The 23,366-nt window shown below is 41.2% G+C and overlaps 2 protein-coding genes across 7 annotated transcripts; both read right to left on the bottom strand.

Annotated features, from left to right (window-relative positions):
* Positions 1 to 1,257: 1,257 nt before the first annotated feature.
* LOC126987086 (NHS-like protein 1) lies at positions 1,258 to 18,084 on the bottom strand. 2 transcript variants are annotated; one of them, XM_050843753.1, is made up of 6 exons: positions 17,906 to 18,084; positions 14,625 to 15,011; positions 14,172 to 14,240; positions 13,947 to 14,058; positions 12,786 to 13,021; positions 1,258 to 10,201 (listed from the first exon to the last, which is right to left on the bottom strand). In XM_050843753.1, exons 2-6 carry the CDS (start codon positions 14,996 to 14,998, stop codon positions 9,391 to 9,393), a joined length of 1,602 nt encoding a protein of 533 aa, XP_050699710.1. In that variant the 5' UTR covers positions 14,999 to 15,011; positions 17,906 to 18,084; the 3' UTR covers positions 1,258 to 9,390. The 2 variants fall into 2 exon arrangements, with proteins under 2 accessions (XP_050699710.1, XP_050699711.1); XM_050843754.1 differs by having other exon boundaries at positions 13,953 to 14,058; positions 17,906 to 18,083.
* Positions 18,085 to 19,505: 1,421 nt separating this feature from the next.
* Positions 19,506 to 23,015, bottom strand: LOC126987085 (uncharacterized). 5 transcript variants are annotated; one of them, XR_007740162.1, is made up of 5 exons: positions 22,856 to 23,015; positions 21,990 to 22,053; positions 21,058 to 21,480; positions 20,278 to 20,421; positions 19,506 to 19,998 (listed from the first exon to the last, which is right to left on the bottom strand). XR_007740162.1 is itself a non-coding variant. In XM_050843752.1 (4 exons), exons 1-3 carry the CDS (start codon positions 22,856 to 22,858, stop codon positions 21,110 to 21,112), a joined length of 438 nt encoding a protein of 145 aa, XP_050699709.1. In that variant the 5' UTR covers positions 22,859 to 23,015; the 3' UTR covers positions 20,032 to 20,421; positions 21,058 to 21,109. The 5 variants fall into 5 exon arrangements, 1 of the variants encoding a protein (XP_050699709.1); XR_007740160.1 differs by lacking the exon at positions 19,506 to 19,998 and adding an exon at positions 20,032 to 20,138 and having other exon boundaries at positions 20,245 to 20,421; XR_007740159.1 differs by lacking the exon at positions 19,506 to 19,998 and adding an exon at positions 20,032 to 20,244.
* Positions 23,016 to 23,366: the final 351 nt, after the last annotated feature.

Raw genomic sequence — 23,366 nt, 5'->3', positions numbered from 1 at the left:
TAATGGCCTCGACCAATCACGGTGTACCTTACTATTAGCCAATTAGGATGCGGCTCATGTCCCCCGGCCAGCCAATCAGGGGCGAGAGATTTGCCAGCAGCCTCAGAGCACCGATCCGCTCGGAGATAAACTGAAGCGCTTGTGGTATTAGCTCGATTTAGCAACAAACAACACATGTAAGGGTTAAAATATGGATACTAATGAAGATAGTGAGATATTCTACAAGTTACTGTTATAATCAAGTCTGTACGCTTGATAATAATGGAATAACATGTTAACTAGACTTAGCTTCACTGGATTCGGTACCTTGACGATCTATTAAAAAAGTTTGTAAATTCGTAGTTTGAGAAAGTAGAGAATAAACAAGTATAAAAACCGCATTAATAAGAAAGGAATAACAAGTCGTGATAAAATGTTATAACCAGACACATAAAGCTTAAAGTGATAGGCGTAAAAATAACCAAAATAAATAAGAAAAACAGGCTACTTGACATCTCTCCGTGTGTGAGTGTGTGTGTGTGTGGGGGTGGGTGTGAGAGAGACAGAGAGTGTGCATGTATGACGTAGTTGGTATACATATCAAACAATCAACTCAACCTCATGCCGGAGAGAATATTAAAGCCTTGTCACATCGTAGCCTTCGCAGCATATACATATATAACGTTGAAAGCGGGAAGAGTTGGAACAGATCAGGATAACTCTACCCGAGGCCTTGGAAGTATTAAAGGCCATGACATCGTGTTCACAATATATATACGTGTAGCTTTGAGTAGTGAGAATGAAGGAGAGGTGATGGTGGAGATGAAGATGGGCACTGATGTTAGTGGTGATGGCGATGTTAATGATCGATGTCAGTGGTGATGGTGGTGGTGGTGAGGATGAGTGATAGTGAAAAAAGGAGAAGAGATCGAGTGTGTAGTGATGGTGTTGGTGGTGATGGTGAAGATTATGGTGATGGTGGTGATGGTGATGATAATGAAAGCAAGTTAGTAAGGGTGTGGTGATAATGATGGTGGGTAATGGTGAGGATATGGTGATAGTGATTGTGGTAGTGATAGATAGTGACAGTGATAATGATGGTGGTGGTGGTAGTGATAGTGAGGTTTCTGATAGTGTAAGGTGAAGATGTGATAGTGAATGTAAGCAAGCAGAATAGGTTTAATAATAATAGTGAGTGATGATGATAGTGAAAGTGTAAGGTGATGGTGATTGATAGTGAATGTCAGCAATAAAAAGTAGGTCAATGACACACACATAATCATGACTGTACAGTTTATGGTAATACTGCAATGGACAAAAAAGTAACGTTTGGTATATTATTATTTTTTGTTTCTCAGCGGAGGTATGACGGAGGACAGCAGCGGCAGCATAATAATAAACGGTATCAGTGAGGTGTGGAAAAAGATAATAAACAAACGGCTTACTGAAATCTTTGAACTGGGAAATTATTACACTCGAGAAGCTCAAAATAAGATATGAATAGATTAAAAAGAAAGGAAGGAAATTATACAAGGTAGTTTTTCTTCCATAACAAACAGCTTCTTTTAAAACATGTGAACTGGGAAATTATTACACTCGAGAAGCTAAAAAAAACATGGATAGATTAAAAAGGAAAGAAATTATACAAGGTAGTTTTTCTTCCATAACAAACAGCTTCTTTTAAAACATGTGAACTGGGAAATGATTACACTCGAGAAGCTCAAAAAAAGACATGAATAGATTAAAAAGAAAGGAAGGAAATTATAGTATGGAGCTTTTCTTTTCCATAACAAACCGCTTTTTTTCAAACGGCGTCAGTGAGGTGTGGAAAAAGAAAATAATGAACAACTTCTTTTAAACATCTGAACTGGAAAATTATTAAACTCGAGAAGCTAAAAAACATGAATAGATTAAAAAGAGAAGGAAATTAAAGTAGGTAGCTTTTTTCCATAACAAACAGCTTCTTTTAAAATGTGAACTGGGAAATTATTTAACTCGACAAGCTGTAAAAATATGAATAAATAAAAAAGTACCGAAGGAAATTATAGTGGGTAGCTTTTCTTCCATAACATACAGCTTCTTTAAAACATGTGAACCGGGAAATTATTTAAACCCGACAAGACGAAATAATATGAAATAAAAATACATAAGGAGGGACATCATAGTAACTCCGAGCGCACATTTGTCTCGAAAAATGAAACTTGAGGTAAGAAGCAAAAAGGCACGAAAAAAAATAAGTGGAAAAAGAAAATAATAACAAATGGCTTCTTTTAATGTTTGGACTGGGAAATTATTAAACTGGACACGCTGAAAAGTAAGAAAATAAAAAAAATACAAGACATAAGGAAGGACATTATTATAGGACAGTAATTCCGGGTGCAAGTTTGTGTCAAAAAATGAAGAGAAAAAAAGGAAGTACAAAATTGAGATAACATAAATAAACATAAGGAAGGAAATTATCATAGTACTAATTCTGAAGTGCATGTTTGTTTGTACCAAAAAATAAAACTTGAGGTAAGAAGTGGAACGAAATAAAGGTACATACAAAAACAAGATGAATAAAAATAATTGAAACGTCTTACATGTTTGAGATGAAAAAATTAAACGAATGGAAACGAGAGAGTGAAACAAACGCCTCGATGAAACATTTCAAAGCGACGAACTGAACTAACGTTTTTTTTTTGTGAACTTTGCGAATATAAAAAAGATGAATAAATAAATAAAAATATAACAATGATAATAAAAGTAAACTGATCTACAGCTTAATCAGCTAAATGCCTCTATATGACTAACAAGATGCAATAATAATAATAATAATCAAAATAATAATAATAATAATAATAATAATAATAATAATCAGTGACGTCTGAGTATTAATAGAAATGAAAACACAAAGAAATAAAGAAAAAAAAAACTAACTACATATATACTACATGGCTCTTCATCTCTCTTTCTTTTTCTCTCTACCTAAGTGCTTTTCCTAAATTGAAAGAAATACTAGAAAACAAACTGAAGTAGAAAAATGTGAAAAAAACTTAGAACTATGACCCTCCAGGCAGGCGTTCGGATGACACACAAGCACGCACACACACACACACACACACACACACACACTCAGCCATCTCTGAACGTATGCGAAAAAGAAAAAAAAGATTATCAGAACTTAAAAATAGCGGCCAACTAGCTAACACGACTTAACACATAATAATCACTAAATAGCTGGAAAGAAAACAATGATAACACGCAGTAAATTACCGTAAAAAAAAAGACTAATGGAAAATACTAACAAAACAATAATAGAAAAAACAGATCACTGAGGATGACTATGAAAGCTGGGAGGCAATGTAGAAGGCTGTATTAACAATCGACTATGGTACGGTATGGAAGTGAACCTTTCTTCGTACGATATATAAGTAAGTCCCCGTGAAATATGTAGGTAGCAGTGTTTTCCTTTTTATCATTATTGTTTGTCTGTCATTATCATTTACACCAATTCAGAAGTGTACTGGAAATTATGTAACTGTATTGTGTTCATTTAGTTTCTGTATGCATTTTGGTTTCTCTTTTTTTTTCCATCAACGGCAAAATTTAGTAACGCTTCTTGTTTAGGTTCTGTGTATATGCATTTTAATTTCTCGTTTTTTTTCCATCATCAAGAAAATTCAATAATATTCTTTTTTTATTTAGGTTCTGTATGTCTGTTGATTTCCTTGTTTTCCATCATCGGCAAAGTAGTATGAATCATTTACAAACTACTACGTTTTCTTCCTTTTTTTTACTTAATAGAGCAACAAACAACTTTCCTAACACAAGAGCAACAACAACCAATAATATTCTCTCAACAAACTCTGAATGAATGAATGGATGCCACACGAAGATACAAACAAAAAACACCAAAAATAAAACGTTCTTGAAATAGTATCTTACGAAGCGAAATTGAACTGCTACCGAGGAGGGGGGAAGAAAAAACAGAAACATATACATAATCATACTACATACATATTACTTATACTCCACAAGGGAACGTGATGTGTGTGTGTGTAGTATGCGTCCCCTTGCAGAAAACGATAATAGAGTCTATATATATATAATGTACCTAATATACGTCTTCCCTTCCTCTCTTCGTCCTTCCTGACCCTGTATAACTAACTGTGTAACGCTACTTATGCTTACAAAGGGAGGATGATAATGGCAGAGTTAGTTCTTTAGATAGTATTACAAGACATTTCGCCGCCCAAGAACACATATTTGACAAGGCTTTCGTAGGAGTTGTGGGCATTTCCAGGAGTAGCTTTATGACCCTGGTGGTAGTTTGACCCTTCCTCTGTACCGTGAACCTGAAGAAACACTCATTAGATCCCGACTGTCCTCCTCTTTGGCCTTCAGAAATAGATGATGTGAGAAGCGAAAGTGACTTATAATACCGATCTTTGTATCACTTATGTTTGTAATGGTTTTCTTCGTCTCCTTCACTCTTTTATTCTTCCCCTCCCTTTCCCTCTATCCCTTCCTTTCTATTCTTATATATACTTGGCAATCATTCCTTTTTTCACACTTGCTATTCTTCTTTCATTATATTCAATTTCTGTTCTGTTATGTTCAATGTTTTCTTTCTTTCACTGAACTTTATAATGTCTTTTTGTTAATCATTTTTTTATATTTCTCACCTTTTTTCCCCTTTATCTCTTTCCTTCTCTTTCTTTCACTCTTACTAAGCAATATTTCTCTTTTTCACACTTGTTATTTTTTCCTGTTTTTCTTATTCTGTTGTATTCCCTGTTTCCTTTTTATCTCTTTTCTTTCTCTTTCTTCCACTCACGTTCTGAAATCCTCTGATAAACTAACTCCCTCACAACACACACACCATCAACTTGCATTCAACCAACTCTTTCAATCATTTTTTTTATCTATATTTTGTTTGTTTTCTCTTTTCCTATCTCTCATCTCTCTCTTTCACTCCCTCCATCCCCCTTTATCCAGCGCTATACCTAATCTACTCTAAAAGCACTTCTGTTTTTCCTCCACTCAGTTTTCCATGTGTTGCCGTATCACATTTCTCTTCACCCGACACTCCCTTCAACACTAATTAACTGGCTGATAGTTTTTCGTTCGGCTTCCATTCACGTCATCACACTTTCCATATTACGTCCTTCCCCTCACCCTCGTCACTACAGTCTCGTTTTTTTTCATATTTTCCTTTTTCGTTCCGCGTTTCCATGAATATTGTGTTGTTTCAAAGGGTATTCTTGTATTACACACTTTGTATGTACAAGGGAACTCTAACATTACAGCTGGTGCCTCTGTTTACTCTGTTTATATATATGGAAATCGTTTTGATGCCTCTTGTTTCCGTTTATAGGCATTCTTTTCACTTGTGTTTGTAAGAGGTAATGATAGAGTATATACAGTCACTCTGCTGCCATAGTCCTTCCCTTACATTCACTAAAACACTCTCTTCATCAAACAGAAAGCACTCCTGTCTTCCGTTCCCTTCAATAGCTTCTAACACTCTTTTGACATCACCGTATTACTTGACAAATCCAACACACACACACTCCGTCATAACTCACATAATTGCACTTTGCTTTCCCTTCCCTTCTCAGCACCTTTTCTCCTTTCCTTCCTTCAATCTGCCGTACGTAAACGAAGAAACTGAGAGATTTCCCACAAACCAGGTACAACAAATCAGGCCGGCCCGTCTTCAAAGCAATAATAGTACTACACTGTCTGGGCTGCGCCGTAAACTATTTGATAAGAGTAATAATGCCTCGTCAATGGTCATTTTCCCGCGCGAATTTCGGCTTACGGGAAAATATCGTCGACAAAACAAAAAATTCAGCCTCATTTATCAAGCAAAGGAGGAGGATGAGTCACCTTTCGCAACTACGGCACATGATAAAAATACCTCGACATTTATTTTCCTCCACGCAAATTCTAGGTTACCGTCAAAGAAGTCCACCAAAATAAGCATGATTTGGCCCCGTCCTTGAAGCGAGGGACGGGCCATGTTTATAACTATACATATATAAGGGTACGAAATGCCTCACCAATTATTCTCTTCTTTAGCTCGGAATTCATCAACTAACACTAAAAGAACATCGACAAAAACAAACAAGAGGTACAGAAAGGAGTCAGCCACATATCCTTTAGTAAGCTAGCAAGGGACTGGTGGACTATGCTTGAACCTAATAATAATAATAATAATAATAATCGTAATAGTATTAATAGTAACGACTTGACTAATATTTCCTTTGCTTCTTCAACACGAAATTTAACTTATATAGCAAACGATCAACAGAAACAAGTAGCTACGAGTCTGCCACATCTTTTAATTATGCGAGGAAATAGTCACACTTTACGGACCTTCAACAGATTAAGGAAAAATAATATATATATATCCTATCTTTCCGGAGACTCGTCTATAGTACATACATACATTTCACCTCCGGCAGTGCATCGTTCCAATACTCACGGACACACTGACTTAATAATCTCCATATGAAGGTGAAGTGTGAATATGAATGTATATCTTAGTTGTATGTTATATCTTAGTTCACTACATGATGTATTAATACCTCAACTTACACTGTATACTTATAGATTCATATGGTACTTATCTCCCTCCCCTTATACTTATCTATTTCAACTTGTACATGAATGGGGATATCACGGCATGTCCACCAGTCTGTACGCACTGTTCCAATTAGTACTCGTGTTGGGAGAGAATGCTAACTTTGGTAAACCGAGTCGAGGAATAGAAGTGAATTATTGGTAAGCCTTTTTTTTTTTTTCATCTTTTTCTCATGTATTAGTTTTGCCTACCCAGTGTTGGCCCTACCCTTTGCTCAAGTCTTCACCAGCCTCTATCTAGGCCCAGTGATTCTCTATGTCATCACACCCTCATCCAATGTTTTCTTTAGTTTAGTTTGGCTTCAAACTTTATATCTCAGCTCAATTTTCCTTCAAATAAAATCTGATTGATCTATATTTTAACTTCAATCATTATACATCTTTAACTTCAATCATTATACATCTTGCCTCAATTTTTCATATCTTAATCGAAGTCCGAGACCCATAGAAACAAATGCTAATAAATTCTTTCTCTTCTTTTCATTTGATGTCCTTATTTTCCCTTATGCTCATCAATCAACAGAGTATACGTATATATTTTAAAATCAATTCTTACATCTCAGCTCAATCCTCCACAGTACTATCATCTCCGTCATGAGTACCAACCGAAACAGTGCACATAGACCAGCAAACATCCCTCATCATAGTGAATGCAAGGTGAACTATATAAAAAGATGCATACAAGTTGTGTGGGACAGAGGACTGAGCTCTGTCGGTGAAGCATTCTCTTTACATGTATACAAAGGCAAATAATGGAACTGTGAGGAAAGGTGAAGGAAGGAGGGAAGGGGAGGTTACTCTTGAAAGATGAACATGGGGACTTGAGACTGAAGGGCACGGCAACATCCTCGTATCCCATGTACCTTTAGCATCCTGAAGGGAGTGCAAAGAGAGAAGAAACAGATGATATACAGTAAATGAATCCATGTTAAACTAGAATGGGGTGGGAGGGAGGTTACTCTTGAAAGATGAACATGAGGGCTTATGAGACAGAAGGGCACACAGCAGCCTCCAGTCCCTATGTATCTTAAGCATCCTGAGGGGAGTGCAAAAAGAGGAAATGGACAATATACAGAAAAAATGAATACATATAAAACTAGAATGGAGTGCAAGGTTACTCTTGAAAGATGAACAGGGGAGCTTACGAGACTGAAGGACACAGCAGTAGCCTCAAACACCCATGTATCTTTAGTATCCAGAAGGGAGTGCAAAGAGAGGAAACATGATATACAGAAATACTGAATACATGAAACTAGAATGGGGTGGAAGGGAGGTTACTCTTGAAAAATGAACAGGGGAGCTTACGAGATTGAAGGACACAGCAGTAGCCTCCAACCCATGTATCTTCAGTATCCAGAAGGGAGTGCAAAGAGAGGAAATGGATGATATACAGAAAAAATGAATATGAAAAAGTAGAATGGGGTGGAAGGGAGGTTACTCTTGAAAAATGAACAGGGGAGCTTACGAGTCTGAAGGACACAGCAGTACCCTCAAACACCCATGTATCTTCAGTATCCAGAAGGGAGTGCAAAGACAGGAAACAGATGATATACAGAAAAATGAAGAATCTATGTAAAACTAGAATGTCTACTACTTTTTTTTTTTGTATTTTTCCTTCTGGCCATCTGGTAATAACGTTAAGTATTACCTGGTATGTCAAGTTTGTTTTTTACGTCATTTATTTCCTTATTTTTAACTTCATTTACATTTTTCATCACTCGTCGGAATTTCTCCACTCTTATTTTCCTTTCTGGATATTAGTTTTATCTACATGTCCCTTTTTTTCCTATCATTCATTTCCTTATTTTCTATTTCAAGTTTTCCCTTTTTTGCTATCATTCGCTTCTTTACATTTCTCGTATAATTAATCACTCATCCATATTTGTTCGCTCTCCGCTAACATTCCGTACCCAAACTCACTGGCCTGTCTTTCACCTTTCCATTCTAAGTTCATACCCAATTTCTTCCACTGTTAGTTTCACCATTTAATACACACCATCTACAACTCATCATTCATTTGTATGTGTTAGTTTAGTCCGCTCTTCCATCTAACATTCCGAATTAGAAACTACATTGGTCTGTTTTCACCCATCTTCTTAAACTATCCCACTTTTCCCTATCATTAGTTTCCTTACTCTACATATCATTTACAGTTTATCACTCATCGGTAAATATCTATCGAGTCTTCCATGACGTTCCTGATTAGATTTCACTGCTTCCTCGTTCTATTCCTTGTGCCATGAGGGTGTTATGATCAGTGTTTCCGCCACCAGTGAGTGAGTGCAAATACTAAGTGTCTCAGGCAAGGGATAATGTGGCAATGTGTTACTACTAAGCCTGTGTCGCACTTTATGTATGTGTATGTATGTTGCACTCCGCCAGCCTTGTATTGTGTCCCGCTCTTGTGTTTCTGTTGCACTGGATCTGAGCAGCACACCGTTGGCGGCTCTGTCTGTCTGTCTGTCTGTTTGTACCGCACTCTTTCTTCTGCTGCCTCAAGGAACGAGTGTGTTTGTTGACGTGGCAGAAACAAACACACTCGATTTGGTCATTCTCAATTATATACCTTGGAACACACACTCGCTTGCTTTCTTTCCCGACCAGCCTTTCGTGCGTGTGTGTGTGTGTGTGTGTGTGTGTGTGTGTGTGTGTGTGTGTGTGCACAGACCACTACTAACAAGACCTGCCACCCTATAGGTAGATTCGGTAACTTAGGGCAGTGGTGGCCGAGGGAGGTCACACATGGCGGCTGGAGTGGCGGTGACAATGAAGACGGCAGTGTTATAAATCCATATCATCAGAGTCGGGGAAATCCGGCAGATCCTCGGGGAGTGGCGGCTGTGGTGGCAGCTGGGCGGGGGCGGCGGCTGGGGCGGCTGCGGCGGCTCGCTGTGGCTCAACGGCGTTCAGATCCATAAGAGCCGTGTTGTTGTTCTCCTCAAGCCACATGAAGTTAGGCGCGTTACCATTGTTGTTATTGAACTCCATCCGCTCGGAGAAATCATCATCCGCCATTGGGTCTGGGAGCGGACTGGCGGGGCGGCGGAGGGGCAGCGGAAGGAAGCCACTGCCCCGGGACCCTGAGGAGGTGGATGGCAGGGAGAGGAGGTCCAGGCCAAGCTCTGCGGATGGTGCGGCGAAGTTCCCGGAGACACCACCAGAACCCCCACTACCAACAGCCCCGAGAGACAGGTTAGGGTCATTTGACGGGCTGGGGAAGCCTTGTGGGGACGTGACACAGCTGCCTCCGCCACCACCACCAGCACGAGCAGCAGCGGCGGCCACAGCTTCGTTCAGGGCGGTGGATATGGAGGGCGAAACGATGCTTGAGTTCCGCCCGATAAAGGAGTCGCTCGCTGGTGGAGGTGAGGTGATGGAGATGCCGGAGTCGGGGGATGAGGACGAGGAGGAGGTGGTGCTGGAGACGACGTTAGAGGAGACGGTGGAGGTGGTGGCGGAGGAGGTGGAGGTGGTGGCGGTGGTGGTGGTGCTCTGGGATGCCTTGATCTGGTTGTCGATGCTCGGAGGGATGACAGTGCGCAGGATGTTGGTGGGAGGCTGCCACAGGACAACCTCCATGCTGGGCTGGGTCCTGTAAGGGTTGGGGAAGACCTAGAGACACAACAGCTATAAAAGGAGTAAATTCAACCCTTGATTTAATGGACTAAAAGGGGAATCAACTACTCTGTTCCTGAAAAATAATAGAGGAAAATAATTAGCTGGGTTTCTTTATCGCTTTGTTTACATTTTTTATCACTCGTCGGTATTCCTCCACTCTTTTTTTTTCCATTTCAGGCCATTAGTTTTATCTACATGTCCCTTTTTTGCTATCATTCATTTCTTTCCATTTCAAGTATAATTAATCACTCATCCATGGGTCCTGTGAGTGGCATGGAAAAGTTAGAGACACATGGGTAAGTTGTACACTCGACCCTCGATTCAACAGATCAAATGGCAAATCAACTAGTCCTTTGCTGGAAAATAATAGAAAATAATAGGTAATACATTAAGATAGTTGTCGGTACCCATTGTTGGTTAGGTAAGGTTAGGCAATGGTGTCTTAGGGTAAGGTTGGTTAGGTTAGGTAAGGTAAGGGTATCTTATGGTAAGGTTGGTTAGGTTAGGTTAGGTTAGGTAAGGGTATCTTATAGTAAGATTGGTTAGGTAAGGTTAAGTAAGGGTATCTTATAGTAAGACTGGTTAGGTAAGGGTATCTTATGGTAAGGTTGGTTAGGTTAGGTAAGGGTATCTTATAGTATGGTTGGTTAGGTAAGGTTAAGTTAGGTAAGGGTATCTTATGGTTAGGTTGGTTAGGTTAGGTAAGGGTATCTTATAGTATGGTTGGTTAGGTAAGGTTAAGTTAGGTAAGGGTATCTTATGGTCTTAGCTCATGGTTGGCCATGTTTGTAAATTAAGTCAAATCAGGGTCAAGTCTATTTGTACTCCAGTGACCAACTCAGTGATTGTCTCAAAAAACAAAGGAACATTGAAAAAACAAGCTCTAAAAACTAAAAACAACTTTGGCATGGAAATCATCATAAGCCGAGAACAGTTTGAGAATAACCAAAAGACAAAGAGGAAGAAAGGAAAAAGTGGAAGGAAAGAAAGGAAAGAAAGCAGAGAAAGAAAAAAGAAAAGAAAAGGAAGACAGAAAGAAAGGAGAGGAAGAAAGGGAAGAAAGGAGAGGAAGAAAGGATAGAGAAAGAAAGAAACGTGGTTAACCTTGTCCCACCAATTACTCAGAGAAAAGGAAAACAAACAAATTCAAACAAATCTAAAAAGAAGAAATAACGCTAAGCAGACAAGAGAAGGCATTGACTGAAACTAATAAACAAAAAACATCATGTAAACATACACAAATTAGCCTTAAAACAACCACCTGAACACACACACACATACACACACAGATATATATACATGTATACAGTAATCTTCCCTCCATTGCGGGGGTTACGTTCCAGACCCACTCACGATAAGTGAAAATCCGCAAAAAATAAACACTCTATTTAAATACACCCTAGGCATGTTTTTATAACTTTTATGGTACTTTTAAAAGCATTTTAAGGTCTTTAAAAACACTTTTAACCCTTTCAATGCTAAATACTCGCAGCGAGGACTAGCGTAAGTTGCTGGTGGTGCTCGCTGCGAGCGCCAGTCACACTCAAATTTCCCGCGTATGAGTGTTCCAACGCTATTTCTCACCCCACAGCATTGCCAATTCAGTGGGTTTTCCACTAAATTTGGTGGAAAATTGTATCAGCCTAGCGTGGAAAAGCGCGGAAAATCTATGGACGAGTAACTTGTGGATGTACGTCTTCACAGGCAACACCCCCTGAACGTGCCTGTACGTTCGCAGGAGAGGCTTACATAACTGAATCTTATAGATCTTGGCCTCCTCTTTCCAATGGTGTTTTTGTTTTTAGCTGTGATGGATAGTTTTTGAGATACAGCGGTTAAAAGAGACCCCCCTCCCCCCGCTGGGCTGCCCGAGTGCGCCTGGGGGGATAGTCCCACTGTGAGCGATTAGCAATGAAAGGGTTAAAACAATAGACACATTTAAACACCCTGATATTCTTCTCATCCTTCTTGATGTAGCGAACCGTTGACTCATTCATACCGTAATGGCGGGCTACGGCAGCGTAACTCTGTCCTTCCTTTATCATATCGAGAAGTTACACCTTCTCCTGAATCGTCAGGAACTTCCTCTTCTTCTTTGGCTCACCAGAAGCCTTAGATGATGGGCGTTTGGGTGGCATTCTTGTTATGAGTGACACCATAAACTGTAGGGAGACACGCGGAACTGAGACATAACAAGACGAACAGCTTCTCTCCCTGTGAGATGCAAAGCAGCGAGATGCTTCTAGAACACAACAGCCAATCAGCAGCCAAGAAAACAATACCGACGCTCTGATTGGCTGAATCGGTACGTACAGCCATTCTATCGTGACACGTGAGATTTAAACTCATAAACAATGCAGCGGAATGCCGCGAAATGGCGAAAATATACGCGATATCAAAATTAATAGGCCTTGCAGAAAAAAACGCGAAATACCGGGACCACGAAGAATGAACCGCGATATCACGGGAGTTTACTGTATACGTAAATAAGCACTAAATTAATCAATGACCCCGAACCAAACCAATAAAACTCCACCAATCACCCGCCAGCCACTCACAGCTTCTTCAGGATGGACTCAGGCAGCTTGGACTCTCCTGGCACTATCCGCTTCACCTCATCGGCGATAACCAGGCGCGGCGCTCCCTGCAGGTCCGAGGCAGAGGCGATGATGGGTGAGCCGTCCAGCGACATCGCCCCTTCACCCCCGAGACCTTCATCCTCGTCTATGTCACCTGCTCCGCCCCCTGCTCCACCTGTCACTCCAGCCACAGTTACACCGCCCTTCCGCCTTAGCTGTGGATGGTGAGGAGAGGTTAGGTTAGTTAGTCCTGGTTGTCCTCATCCAGATACTTGTCACCCAAATCATACACTCCTGTTGCCTCTGTGGTCCCATTCTCAGGTTAGGTAAGAAGCAGAATCTTGGAAAAAAAGGATAAGGTAGGTGAAGGAGCAAGAAAACAGATATAGCACCATAAATACAGGTAAAATAAGGAGCATATGCTTTAAGCTGCTAAACTCTGTAACATTGGCTCTTGATCTTGTGGTGAGTGAGAACCCATTAACCCGACACAGGGCCAGTGCAACATCCAGGTTACCAGTTTACTTTCCCCAGGTTTCCTCAGGTACCCATTTTTCAACCATACCAAAAGAATTAACAAATGGATGGTCTGCACACTGACTACCTGAGCCAGGATTCAAACCCAGGCTCACAGATTTACAGTTTGGGACAATAACCACGGCACGATGGAGATGTATTAAAATAATCAATAAAGTGAAAAATCAGAGAAAACATGTTCAGTCCACATTCTACACCAGATGTTCTCAAACTGGATGCCGCGGAACCCTGGGGTGCCGTGGACAGTGCCTAGGGGTGCCACAAGATCATCATAAATTTTGAATCATTTTTTTTTCTTCTTTTCATGTTAGTCTGCATTTGTAACTCTTAAGTTAATCTAATTCGACTGATGAGTTCTGTTTGGGCATGTACTGTACCGTATGTTAATTTTGGTTTGAGTATGGATAACAATTTTAATTCATTAATTAAAGTAATTCAAACAGGTACAATTGTGTATAAGAAGTTAATTCATGTGTGTGTGTGTGTGGGGGGGGGGGGGGTGCCACAAAAGGGTTTATATAAGTTCAGGGCGCCATCACTGAAAAAAGATTGAGAACCTCTGCTCTACATACAACCCACACTCCACCTGAGCCCCCTACTCACCCTCACCTTGCCCTTCCCGAGGCGGTGGTTGCAGTAGCGGTCTGATAGGTGGAGGGAGTTGAGGTGGGCCATCATCCTCTCCTCACTGATGTGCTGCTTGGCCACCTGCTTGCTGTGGGGCGGAGGAACGGCATTAGACGGGGACCTTGGTGTGTGGTTCTCTGTTATCACTAATGTCACTCTATTATCCATCTCTCTCTAAATATATCTTTTTTTCTCACTTACATTTCCTCCGGTTCCTCCTCTGGCTTGCGTTTGAACACATAAGGGACTCCATTGAGACTCCCGGCCATTCTGCCAAGAGGGAGAAAATAAATATGAGTTCCCATTACTTAGTGCATGTTCTTATGTCCTTCATTTATGTAAAAGAACTGAGGAAAATAAAATAAAAGATCAGACTTATAAGAAAACAGAGCAACATATTAAAATACAGACAAAAGATAAAATGCCATTCCATAATTATGCTAAGAATAGAAAAAGAAATAGGATAGCAATAAGTAAACAAAATATATTAACAACACTACCTCAACAAACACAAAAATAAGAAAACATGCCCATAAGAATGCAACACAAACCTCAAAGCAACACAAAACAAACACAACATAAAATTGATACCATAAAAAAAACCTCTGCAAACAAAACATATCAAAAAGAAATCAAAACAAAAACTCGACTCACCTAAAATTGAAGCCCATGGGAGCACGGGAGTTAAAATACGTCACATTTGGCATCTGCGGAATACCCAGTGTTGAGGCGATGGTGTTGGGGCAGACTACGGGGGGCGGGGTGGGCATGGGGGGCGTCGTGAACCCCCCGATACCCCACATGGTCGCTATGCTGGGGTGGGAGACGGCAGGTGGGGAGGACAGGCCTGGGGTGCTCTGGAAACTTAGATACGGGGTGGCCTCGGGGGGTGACGGGACTGGTGGGGGTACTGGGGGAAGGCTGGAGTCTGTTTGGGTGGGTGTGGGGGTGGTCGGGGTGTGGGTGGGGGGTAGTCCTGCGCCCCCTAACCCTACGCCGCCCATGGCTCGTACCTCTGGGAAGTTCATGGCAATGGTGCGTCTGTTCGGGGAAATAAGAGGAAAGCGAGTGATTCAGTTTTGTCCGTCTTTGATTAACTATGAGAAAGCAAGGAATGGAAGGGAGAGGAAGGAAAGGAAAGGAAGGGAAGGGAAGGGAAAGAAAGAAGAAAAAGGAACAATGAAAGATAAGAAGAATGGATGAAAAGAAGGAAGAAGGGAAAGAAAGGAAAGGAAGAAGGGAAGGAAGAGAAAGGCATGAGAGAAAGAAAGGAAGAAAAGAAGCAAGGATAAAGGGAAAGGAAAGGAAAGAAAGAAAAGAAAGGAAGGAAAGAAAGGGAAGAGAAAAAAAAGTATATGGTTAACCTAGCTCCACCAAGTAAAGGAAACTACCACCACAAAATAAGTAACCTAATGCAACAAAACAGCTGAAGTAACCTAAACCAACCACACAACTAAAGTAACCTAACCTAACCAAACACCTAAAGTAACCTAATCTACCCAAACAACCAAAGAAATGGTGGTTATTACTGTCTGGTGACGGATATGGTAAGTGTTCCAACTACAAACCGGACCTGACCTAACCTGCCTCAGACCTAACGTGACCTGACCTCTCATGTACCCCCCCCCAAAAAAAAAAAAAATAAATAAATAAAGAGAAGAAACAAAACAAAAACAAAAAAAAGTTGACCTAACCTGACCTCTTATGTGCGGAAAAACGAAAGTGAAAAAGAAAACAAAAAAGCCTGTTTACAATAATATGAAGGAGTGAAGATGCTGGTTAACTCTTGCATGCTAAAAAGGTCAAGAAGATAACCCAACCGAATAGCTAAAGTAACCTAACCCAACCAAACAGCTGTAGAAATGGTTGTGAAGATGCTGGTTGACTCTTGCATAATAAACAGGTGAAGAAGCTAACCCAACCAAACAGCTGTAGAAATGGTGTTATTACTGTTTGGTGGCGAAGATCATGACTGCTCTGGTTACAATATTAGTGGAAAGGATTGGTGTTGGTACGTATATATAGAGAGAGAGATTTGTGTGGCATTGACCTTCTCTGCCTGTTTACTGTGTTCTGACCTGACTTATCCTGATCTCTATTTCTTGACCTGACCTGACCAGCTTTCTCCCTTGATTTCTATTTATACCAGTACTCTTTTTCTTTCTCTCTTTTTCTACAACTAAATTCTAACTGACCTGCATGTTTTTTACCTTGATTTTTCTCTTCATATTCAGTCTATTGATATTATTACCTTTCTTTAATGTTTTTTCTACCTTTTCTACTTCTGAACTCTGACTAACTTGAATGTTTTTGTGGCTAATTTTTCTGATTTGACCTTCATTCTCATTCTTTCTGTTCATCTCTCTATTCCTCATCTTCATTTCATTTGTCTTCTCATTCAGCTTTCCTTCCTCCTTTTCTGTTTCTGAATTCTGGTTTTTATGTATATTTCTGCCTCACTCAACATATCCTAACCTAACTTTCCTCTATTCCTTCTTATCTATTCAGTCTTTAACACGGTAGCTGTGACGGGCCAAATTTGTGGCTTTACCATGTACCAGCGACGGGCCAAATTTCTGCCATGATATAAACCCCCCAAAATAGATGATGCATAAACTGATCACAAATGCATTGATATATATTATGAAATGGTTTGCGTGAGTGATGATTTTTTCTCACTTTTATCGCTTAGAGGGACCTTTAAGAAACAAGATCCCCTACAGCTTCTGGGTTAATTCAGCTCTCCATTCACTTCATCTATATTTTAACTCATTCTTTCCTTCTTCTAAAGTTGTGAATCCTGATTAACCTGCATATTTTTGGCCTGACCTAACTTTCCTTTACATCACATTCTCTATTCATATCATTCTTTCTATTCACCTCATTTACCTTTTAACTCATTCTTTCCTTCTTCTAAAGTTCTGAATCCTAATTAATTTGCATATTTTTGCCCTGATCGAACTTTCCTTTACATCACATTCACTATTCATATCATTCTTTCTATTCAGTCTTTAATTCAGCTCTCCATTCACCTCATCCACCTTGTAACTCATCCTTTCTCTCTTCTCTAGTTCTGAATCCTGGTTAACCTGCATATTTTTGCCCTGACCTAACTTTCCTTTTTATCACACTCCCTTTCCTCCACTCCCTTGACTTAGCAGACCTATTTATATCCCTTCTTTACCTCAGTTCTTGTGTCCACCAGTTTTATCTCCTCTGTCTTTGTTATCTTTATTGATCTGACCCTTTTTATCTCTCTTTATCATGGCTGAACCTTATTTTTTCTACCTGTCTCCTATTGTTTGCTTGTTGATTTGAGTCCATTCTTCTCTCCACCCTCGACACTCTTTCACATCTTCTCTCACTTCCTCCTCTTCTCTACTTCTTCCTCCTCCCTCCTTCACATCTTTCAGCTCCTCCACATCTCCTCCTTCACCTTTTCTTTCCCTCCTCTCACATCTCTCAGCTCATCTCCTCCACATCTTCACCTCCTCTCATCTCCTCCACATCCCTGTCACCTCCTCCTCCTAATCCCTTCATCTCCTCCTTTCCTCTAAATCCCCATCACTTCCACATCTCCTATTCCACCTCTTCCCTCAATCCTCTCCCTCCTGTCAGCTCCTCAACATCCCTTCACCTCCTCATCCACCTCTTCTCTCCCTCCTCTCAGATCCTCCTTAACTCCCTCCTCCTCCGCCACATCTTCTCTCCCTCCTCCATCACCTCTCTCTCCTCCTCCACCTCCCCCCTCCTCCACATCCCTTCATCTCCTCCACATCCCCGTCACCTCCTCCTCCAATCCTCCACATCCCTTCACCTCCTCCTCCTCCACCTCCCAGCTCCTCCACATCCCGTCATCTCCTCCACATCCCCGTCACCTCCAATCCTCCACATCCCCTCACCTCCTCCTCCACCTCCTCCCTCCCTCCTCTCACCTCTCTCAGCTCCTCCTTTCCTCCACTACGCCGGCGGGGGGGCTGCCGTCATGGGTCTGGCCGTCAGGGAGGGCTGGCACACTATCCTCAGCCCCCAAAACGCTATTATAAAGACTTCTTCCACTCTGTTTACCCTCTTCTTCTTCCTCCTCTTCCTCTTCTTCTTCTTCCCAAACATGATCGGCTGCTACAGGTACGAGACGCGTGAGGATCGGGATGCGCACCGCTACAACAAACGGCCTTATTCCAGTGTTATAGGCGTTATTTAATAGGGAATCAAAGTCATTTCAGTGGTCTTTTATAGTTATGTGTAGATATTGGTTACTTAATGCATCAATCCGCCTCTCTAAGTCCCCATTTAGTGTCCATGCATGTCCCACAGCCACAGAGTATGCGTATCGCTAACACACACGTCCTTATTTCAGTGTTATTTGGGTTATTGAATGAGGAATCAAAGTAATTTTGGCGATTTCCCATAATTCTGCGTGGATATGTATTACTAAAGGCATCAGTCCGTCTCTCCAAGTCCCTATTTAAAAATGCCCATGTCTCACAGCAGAGGGGGTCAGTCGGGTTATAATGAGTGATTCTTTAGGTTCAAGGTACAGAAGAAGGGTCAAACTACCACCAGGGTCATAAAGCTACTCCTGGAAATGCCCCAAACTCCTACGAAAGCCTTGTCAGATATGTGAACTTGGGCGACGAAGTGTTTAAAAATACGGTCCCATGTCTCGCGGCCACAGAGTAAGACAGGGAGCACAAGGGACTCACATATAGCCGGATCTTTGTCCCTCTACACAAGTATCGACAACGCCCAAAATGAAACTAAAAGCGATGAGAGGAGTGAAAGAGGGCGAGGGAATTGCAGTGAAGGAAAAAGCAGGAAAAAGATCAAGAAAGGTTTGTGTCGCCCGTATAACCCTATAGCTACGCCCTCAGCACATTAGCCCTACTCAATCTAAGGGGCGTAGACAGAAGTCCCCAGGGCCTCACCTCACCGGGGCATCAAGTATCATTAGCTTATCATGATCTTCCTTTCCCTAGCGACAAGGAGACTGGCTCATGGTGGTGGCTGCCCTACACACACACACACACACACACATAGGAGGCAGGAGTGTACATTGTGTCGGATGAACTCACTTTGATACCTCATGTATATGTATTGTGTCTTATCTTTAATTAGTTGTGTACACCTGACGTGCTACTACTACTACTACTACTACTACCATCTTTATCAATGTTATTAATTGTGACTCTTATCTCTGCTTTTGTTTCGTTGTTGTTGTTGTCATGCACGTGCCTCCTCTCCTCTCTCTCTCTCTCTCTCTCTCTCTCTCTCTCTCTCTCTCTCTCTCTCTCTCTCTCTCTCTCTCTCTCTCTCTCTCTCTCTCTCTCAGCAATACATACCAATGGCGGTAACTATTTTGCCATCACCACCACCAACTTCTTCATTAATAACCAAACCGGCCCTCCTCTTCCTCCCTTTTTAAAATTCTAACCTTCTCTCCCTAATGCATTATGGACGGACTAGAGAGAGAGAGGTGACACATACAAACACCAAACACCACTAGGGGCTCCTGAGTGAATAAAACGAGATATATAGATGTTGACAACGCACTTTATTTCAACCTCGAGTTCAGTATGGGAAGAATAAACGCCCATTGACAACTTATGATAGTGTGTTTTGTATATATTTTTTTTTTCCGACAGATTTCAGCTCTTCCTACCACAGGCTCAAGGGTTTAATGCGACGAGGATGATGCTCCCAACATTGCTTACTTACTTAACATGGCTTTCATAGCGTATCCAACACTAACAAGCAAACCGAGGTCTGTCTATATATCAAGCAATCGGAACCTTTTAAGCAATACATACATAACACCAGTAACATAATTCCGTGGTAACAATAAATACAAAACCAAACAGACACATCAAATGACCCGGGAAATATATTAGAAGACATCAGGGACATTTTCCTTTTTTTTTTTTTTTCTACCTATTTTGAATATATTAGGAACTTGTTTTATACTTTTCATCAAACATATCTGGGACTTTTTTTTGTACCTTTTTGAACATATCAGGGACGTATATACCTTTTTTTCCTTTTCTCCAAACATATCAGAGACTTTTTCTTTCCTTTTCTCCAAACATATCAGGGACTTTTTCTTTCCTTTTCTCCAAACATAGCAAGGACTTTTTTGTACCTTTTTGAACATATCAGAGACGTATATACCTTTTTTTCCTTTTCTCCAAACATATCAGGGACTTTTTCTTTCCTTTTCTCCAAACATAGCAGGGACTTTTTTGTACCTTTTTGAACATATCAGAGACGTATATACCTTTTTTTCCTTTTCTCCAAACATATCAGAGACTTTTTCTTTCCTTTTCTCCAAACATATCAGAGACTTTTTTTCCAACGTCCACGAGGAAGAGAGAAACGGAGGTGCTGCGAGACAAACACACACACACACAGGAACGTGATATGGAAAGAACAGGCGCCTCTTATCTTCCGTAATCTGAAATACGAACAGAAAAAAAAATAGGGAAGTGAGGATCCTAGGAGACAAGATTTTTTTTTTTTTTTTTTTTTTTTTACATCAAAGGACACGACTGATTGGCAACAAAAAGAGTACAAAAAAAAAGCCTGCTACTCGCCGCTCCCATGATAGATAACAGTAAAGAGTAGCCACAAGGGAGGATACGCAAGCGAGCAAGTATTAAGTGTGATTATACTGAAGAAAAAGACAGAAAAGCAGAAAAAGGGGAGAAAAAGGCAATGAAAATAAAATAAAAATATATATCATAACAAACAGGACAAAATATATGATAAAATGAATTACAAGAGAGAGAGAGAGAGAGAGAGAGAGAGAGAGAGAGAGAGAGAGAGAGAGAGAGAGAGAGAGAGAGAGAGAGAGAGAGAGAGAGAGAGAGAGAGAGAAAGGAAGAAGTTAAGAAATAAAGAACGATAGAAAGAAAGAGAGAAAGAACGATAGAAAGAGGGAAAGACAGACAGACAAAGAGGGAGACAAAGAAACAAAGAAAGAACGAAAGAAAGAAAACAAAAAAACGAGAGAAGGAACGAGAGAGAGAGAGAGAGAGAGAGAGAGAGAGAGAGAGAGAGAGAGAGAGCAGTCGTCCCTATAGCTACTTACCTCCCCCGAAAGGTCCAAAAAAGTGGTCGCCGTCGCTGTCTTGCCGCCGCTATCATTTTCTCCCAAAGAAGAAACCGTGGTCGTGGGGAAAACCTTGTCCACCGAATCCACCAAAACCGTTAAAGAGGCCAAAACCACCGTTATGCCCACCAAAACCGCCAAAGCCACCGTGTTCGTGACTACCAAAACCACCAAAGCCACCTTGTTCGTGACTACCAAAACCACCAAAGCCACCATGTTCGCCACTGTGTCCACCAAAACCTCCGAAGCCCCCGTGTTCATGGCTGCCACCGCCGAAGCCCCCGTGTCCTCCAAAGCCCCCGTGTTCATGGCTGCCACCGCCGAAGCCCCCGTGTCCTCCAAAGCCCCCGTGTTCATGGCTGCCACTGCCGAAGCCCCCGTGTCCACCGAACCCGCCAAAGCCTGTGGGAAGGAAGGAATAATGGTGAGCATGAGAGCAATGGCGGAGGGAAAGAAGAGGAAAATGGAGGAAGAAGAGGAGAGGGAGAAAGATAGATAGATAATTAGATATAGATGCATACAGAAAGTCGCCAATACTTGTGGGAATGAAGGAATAAAGGTAAGAATGAGAGAAAAGGGAATAATGGTGAATGAGAGAGGGAGGAAGGAAAGGGAAATGGAGGAAGAAGAGGAAAGAGAGAGAGAGAGAGAGAGAGAGAGAGAGAGAGAGAGAGAGAGAGAGAGAGAGAGATGTGGGTGGAAAAATAAATGAATATGGAGGAGAGAAGAGATAGATAAACAGATAAAAAAGGTAGAGATAAAGAGAAAGGCTATAAATACCTCTCTCTCTCTCTCTCTCTCTCTCTCTCTCTCTCTGTATGGCAGCGTGAATACAAAACACAAACACACCCACACCCACCCACACACACACACACACACACACACACACACACACACACACACTCACGCACCTTGAGGTCTTCCGCTGACGAAGGACATCAGCAAAGCGGCCGAAGTGAGGACCAGCAACGACTTCTGCAGGAGAGAGAAAAGAACATTACCAGAGAGAGAGAGAGAGAGAGAGAGAGAGAGAGAGAGAGAGAGGGTAGGGGGGTATATCTCATAAGGATGCTAAAGAGACATGCCTGGGCGCCTTAACACACGCACACATGACTGTCCTGCATCGCCAAGACCCTGCATACCCACTGGCTAAGACGCACGTGAGTGAAAGGGAGAATGACAACTAGATAGATAGATAGACAAATACACAGAAGGACAGATAGATAGACAATGAGATACATAGAGAGATTGATACATATAGGTAGATAGGAAGAGATAGATAGATAGATAGATAGGCAAATAAGTAAGTGTAAAATTGGTAGATATAAATAGATAGACAGATAGATGGATAGGTAGGTAGGAAGGTAGATACAGATAGATAAATAAATATAAATAAAGATAGATAAATACATATATTGTTATAGATATATAGATACAGATAGGTAGATATATAGATAGAGAGATAGACATAAACACACATACAGAGAGAGAGAGAGAGAGAGAGAGAGAGAGAGAGAGAGAGAGAGAGAGAGAGAGAGAGAGAGAGAGAGAGAGAGAGAGAGAGAGAGAGAGAGAAACACAGCTTCCTATATATGTACAGTCAACCAATCACATCTTAGTATATGGAAACACAAAACATACCACACAAACCTATCCCAAAACAAACCCTTAAAAAACACCCAAAAACCAAAACTAGAACTCTCCTTTAAAACCAACACCACCAAGCTACCTAACCACTTAAAGACACACACACAAAAAAACACTATATAATAATTACCATGATGTCAGGTGTGGCTGAGGAACCGTAGATGAGAACGAGAACGAGGAGGAGGAGGAGGAGGAGGAGGAGGAGGAGGCGTCGCAGCACGTTCTCTGTCACCTCCAAAAATAAACAACTGAGAAAAATGGAGAGGAACCCGTTTATATACTCCCATCATCGTCATCATCAGCTGAGGTGGTGGTGGTGGTGGTGGTGGCGTTGACAGGTAGCCGTGTTGCAGAATCATCAATTATCACCTGCATTCACAGCGTTTGGAGTGGCGCAATATACGATCAGGAAGTGGAAGTAGGAGGAAGAGGAAGAGGAGGAGGAGGAGGAGGAGGAGGACGAGGAGGAATACAGATAATTTGGATATTTCCTTATCCCTTCGCTTCTTGTTTTGTTCTGTTTTTTAGTTTGACGCAAGAGACGATAAGGAGGAAGAAGAGGAAGAGGAAGAGGAAGAGGAGAAGGAGGAGGAATACTGATAAAGTGGGTGTTTCCTCTCGACTTCGTTTATTGTGTCTCT

Source organism: Eriocheir sinensis, chromosome 64 (assembly GCF_024679095.1).
Source record: "Eriocheir sinensis breed Jianghai 21 chromosome 64, ASM2467909v1, whole genome shotgun sequence".
NCBI lineage: Eukaryota > Metazoa > Arthropoda > Malacostraca > Decapoda > Varunidae > Eriocheir > Eriocheir sinensis.
The sequence above is the reverse complement of the archived record's forward strand: the minus strand, read 5'-3'. Positions and strand labels throughout refer to the sequence as shown.